This window comes from Nothoprocta perdicaria, unplaced genomic scaffold (genome assembly GCF_003342845.1).
Source record: "Nothoprocta perdicaria isolate Ctin4 unplaced genomic scaffold, notPer1 scaffold_113, whole genome shotgun sequence".
Taxonomy (NCBI): Eukaryota; Metazoa; Chordata; class Aves; order Tinamiformes; family Tinamidae; genus Nothoprocta; species Nothoprocta perdicaria.
The window spans coordinates 351,366-355,881 of NW_020454239.1; the positions used below are offsets into that span (position 1 = coordinate 351,366).

A 4,516-nucleotide genomic window follows, 5' to 3' on the forward strand; every position below is an offset into this window, starting at 1 on the left:
GCGCAGCCTCTCGTTCTCGGCGCGCAGCCGCTGCAGCTCCGCGCCGGCCTCGCGCGGCGCCGCGGGCTCCCGCAGGCGGCCGATCTCCGCCGCCAGCCAGCGCAGCTCCTGCTCCTGCCGCGCCAACCGCCGCGCCGCCGCCTCCGCCGCCGCGGCCATTTTGTGCGCGCCCTTCCCGCGCCGCCCGCGGGGGGCACGCGCGGACCGCCTGCTCCGCTCCGCTCCGCCGCGCCGGCCCCGGGCCTGCTGGGCCGCGGACACGCGTTAAAACAGACGCCAAATAAGCCCCGAACGGTGCCGGGTGCTCCCCAGGGCAGCCTGCCGGGCCGCCCTCCGGCACTGGTGCCTCCCTTTCACACCCGCTTCCTCAAGGGTTTGTYCCTGTGCTAACCCAGCTCGCCTGGCGGGGATTTCAGTTCTGGAATCACTAAATCGCAATGGTCACGTTGTATCCCCTGCTTAACAGCACTGGAAATAGCTGCGTGGTGCGTGAAAAGGTGCAGAATCGACCCTTGGATCTGTCCACAGTGAGACGTGTCTTGACATACAACCACCTGGTTCCAGTGGCCTTAGGAGCTGACAGACACGTGCTTGGGACTGCAAGGACAYGCTCCTTCACCAGCAGTGGTGCTGTAGGCACTGCTGGCTCCATGGATTGTCCTCCTTTGGAACAACAGCATAAGATTTTCACGGCTCCTACCTCTCCACCCTGTGCCCACTGCTCCTTGCATTTCCATGACCACACTGTCTCCTCTCCCCATGAATGCCCAGAATTTCTAAGAGCTTTTGTTTTATTTTGTTTTTGTTCCCTAGACAGGCTTTCTAGTGTTACTGGTTTCCATCCTAGTTTATTTAACAGATACTGGGAATCTCCCACAGCACAGTGCTACCTAGGTACAGGTTTGCACCATTGCTGCAGATCAACACAGTGTTCAATACACCATCACATGCAAAAATGGACTCAGTGCAGCTTAAGATAACCTGTAATTCCACCCTTCCTTGTTACAGGTAACCTGTGAGGCTTGCTGCACCTGCAAACAGCCACGGGGTGACAGGCACTGCTTCCAACCGCTTCTGTGATCCTGGCTGGTTAATTGCGGAGCTGGTGATACCCATAATACCCTAGAGGATGAAATGGCCTTTGGTCGACTAACAGTGACTGATAAATACAGACAATTTCTGAAACAGAAACAGCCTGCCAGGAAGGCACCACAGTTGTTTCTTAAAGTGCTTAAGACTAAACATATGGCAAAGGTTGGCAAAATATTTTTTGCCTGCTGCACAAGAGGTATAGTAGCATTTAGGAAGCTGCCAGGTAAGGCTGTCCAGGTGAGGACATGGATGTGTGAGCCGTTGGAAGAAGCGGAAGGACTAAGAAACAGCAGGAGGAGACAAAAGTACTCACAGCTCTTCTAGAGGGCATCTATGCAGGCAGAAAGTATGAAAACAAGAGCAAAAAGGCTGTGTTGAGCAGCATTTGCGTAAGGCGCTTATGTAAGCGTGCGATCCTGGGTGAGTGATGATCAGTGGCAGGTCCCTCCACCGGGAGCGCAGCAACGGATGCACTCGGAGCGCAAACTGCCGCGGGGCCCTGTGCGCTCGCACACCCCTTGGAGGTGGGAGCACATGGAGAGGGGCTTAGTCGCACCAGAGCCACAMACGCATCTCCACGGAAAAGGTCCTGCCCTATAAGCTCCCCTTCTTTTGTTCGTGCCTTTTGCAAATATGCTTGCTGGATATGCGCAGAAACATTTATTATTTACTGTGCTAAAGCAAAATATTGCACAACTAAATGTAAAATTCTGCTGTGCTGCAAAGTCAATGTTTTATGAAATAATGAGAGGATCATTTACGCTGTGATTTGTGTGATTGTCTCTAAGGAATACAAAATTAAATGTACAGAAGACACATTATTTTATGTCCTATAGCAGTTTGTACACATTATTTCAGTTTGCTGAGCTATCTTCTTGAATACATTTTTTATTTTTTTTACAAAGGGCTATCTTTGAAGATCAGTGACGGAATTAAAAAGTAACAGTAACTATGGAATTCTCCGTCTCATCATTACGGTTCAGAAGCTGTTAACAGTTGTAAAGGACTAATTAGTGTAATGTAATCCTCTTAGGAGGCTGCAGGCACTGAGCTAGATTTCTTTATAATTTGTATGTAGGCCTGCTTTATTCCATTAGAATTACAATAATTACAGGCAGCAGTATGTATTTGCATTCTATCTAACCACGCTATGTTTACTCTGCATCCTGAAGACTGTGCAATAAATGCAGAGGTTATTTTTCTTTTATTTTGTGTTTAAACACCAACATGTTTGGAAGAACAGCTAAAGAGTGGTTTTACAACTGTACAAAATCTACCAAAAAAGAAAATGAGAATGAAAACAGGAATAAGTGGCTCTCTGAAATCCCAAGCAATCAGAGAGAGAAAATCCTGGAAGAGCTGGATGTGAACAAAGTGCTGTCATATTTGGTTTACGAGAGAGTCTTTTCCTTGGAGGAATACAAAGACATTTGGTCCCAGGAGAGCTACAGGAAGAGAACTGAGTATTTTTTAGATAAACTGTCTTTAAAAGGCCCAAGAGCTTTCTCTGTTTTTTGTTCCATTTTGGAGGAGATCTGTCCTAACTTACTGACATGCTTTCTCCTTGGCTATGAAGGTAAGGTCACTGTCCGCTCTGAAATGCTTAAGTGTGTAGTGGTAACGTCTTGGAATCCTTTGACACTAATAGTTATTTGCTATAATTAGTGTTTACTTTCTCTCTCGCACTAAACATGAGAGACTACTCGTTTGCTTGATGGTGTTTTTTGTTAGAGAAATTTGCAAGAAGGGAAATTTAYAAGCAAATATTTTTATGTGATGCGTTGAACATTTAAACTGTTAGCAAAATGCTGTATGTTAATCACTGCTGCTACTAATAAATACTAGTGAGGATAAGGAAAGTAATTCCTATGTACYGACAGGGCTTAGCTCACAATGTAACTGATGTTTTAACCTAATTGCTATTTCTACAATATTTAAACATAGACTGAGAAGTTTTYTAGGCATAGTGCCTGGGATCGATCCCTTTGAAGTTTCTGTTGTGAGCTACATTATTTGTTATTCCCTTCTGTATATAACTGTACAACAATCATTGTATTCTAAATATCAACAATATGATTGAAATTATTCAGAATGTTATTTGGACATTGCCCCTATTCATACCTGCTTGAGAAACAATGATTTATAGATGTTAGCAAAGATGATATTAAAAAAATACAGTATTTATAGTCTTATCCTAGTGACCTATTTTTAATTTTTGTGTGAGTTTATATGTTCAAAATAGGAGCCTTTCAAGCCAGTTGGAGTTTTCTGAATAATACTTGCTGGATTGTGCTTAATGGTTATGTACAGAATGTCCTCTTATAATTTATTTAAAATATTACCGTCTTCTATCAATTCATTCAGTAAAAGGTTAAAGACACCTTGGAATTACAAACACACAGCAGYAAAGCTGTGTGCTGTAATTTTAACAAAACAAATACAAAAAAAAAAAAAAATCTAAAGGCATTTTCATCTTTACAATTGCTATAATCTGTGTCCTTATGAAAACCCGATTACTTTTACATCTGACAGCTATAGATCCAATTATACTGGAGGAGAGCAGCTATTCTACCATAATTTACTTATGAACAGATGTCCATTTAGTGTACTTTTCAAGATCAATTTACAGCACAGTTTTACGGCAATTAAAATCACCAAAGGAGGTTCAACTAAAGTTTTGGTGTTCTCTGAATTAAATGTAGAGAAGATGAAGGGGAATTTTTCTTCTTTGCCACCAAAGCCTCTCATGTGGGGCTCGTCACAGCGCAGGCTTAACCCCTGCAGCGGGTGGGAGGTTGGGGGCTACTGCTGCCCTAGAAGATGATGCTCTCTGCAGCGGGATGCAAGTCTGGCACTCGGTCTCCCTGACAACATCAGAACAGATAGAGAGAATAAAGGAGAAAGCCAATGCTGCACATTTCCAGAGGAGTAAAGGATACTGCTGGAACAGCTTCCCCGATCCATTCTGCCTGTCTGTGCCTCATGGAGGCAGGAAAACGCCCCAGGCTGCCTCAGCTCTGCCACTATTACCCTTTCCTCCGTGCCCTCCCCCAGCAGCAAACATCTAATGTGCCGAGCTGCAGCTTCAGAATCTATTATTGCTAATAATAATCACTACATGGCAGGGAAAGGAATGCACATGCTATATATTCACATTAATTCATGCACATATTTTGCTTAAACTCACACATGCATACATTGCAGATTCAATTAGGGGCATTATGCATTATGGATTTTCATGCATTGTGGATTTTTATGTATTGATTTTCATAAGCCCTATCATAAGGTACAGAGCCATGCAAGACGAAGAAGAGCGTTGTTTATTATTTCCATTAAAATCATGTTCTTCTGCACCCTACTGCAGCYGATTGACCAGACAAGGGAATGGGAAGGGGAGGAATCCTGTCAGGTTGCGACACATCAC

At 44.3% G+C, this 4,516-nt stretch overlaps 1 protein-coding gene across 1 annotated transcript in view; it reads left to right on the forward strand.

The window, feature by feature from the left end:
- Positions 1–2,308: 2,308 nt before the first annotated feature.
- TJP1 (tight junction protein 1) overlaps positions 2,309–4,516 on the forward strand; it is a 174,028-nt gene continuing 171,820 nt past the window's right edge. Inside the window, exon 1 of the mRNA XM_026052844.1 lies at positions 2,309–2,668. Within this exon, the coding sequence (XP_025908629.1) occupies positions 2,320–2,668 (349 nt within the window). The 5' untranslated portion in view covers positions 2,309–2,319. The remainder of the gene's footprint in view (positions 2,669–4,516) is intronic.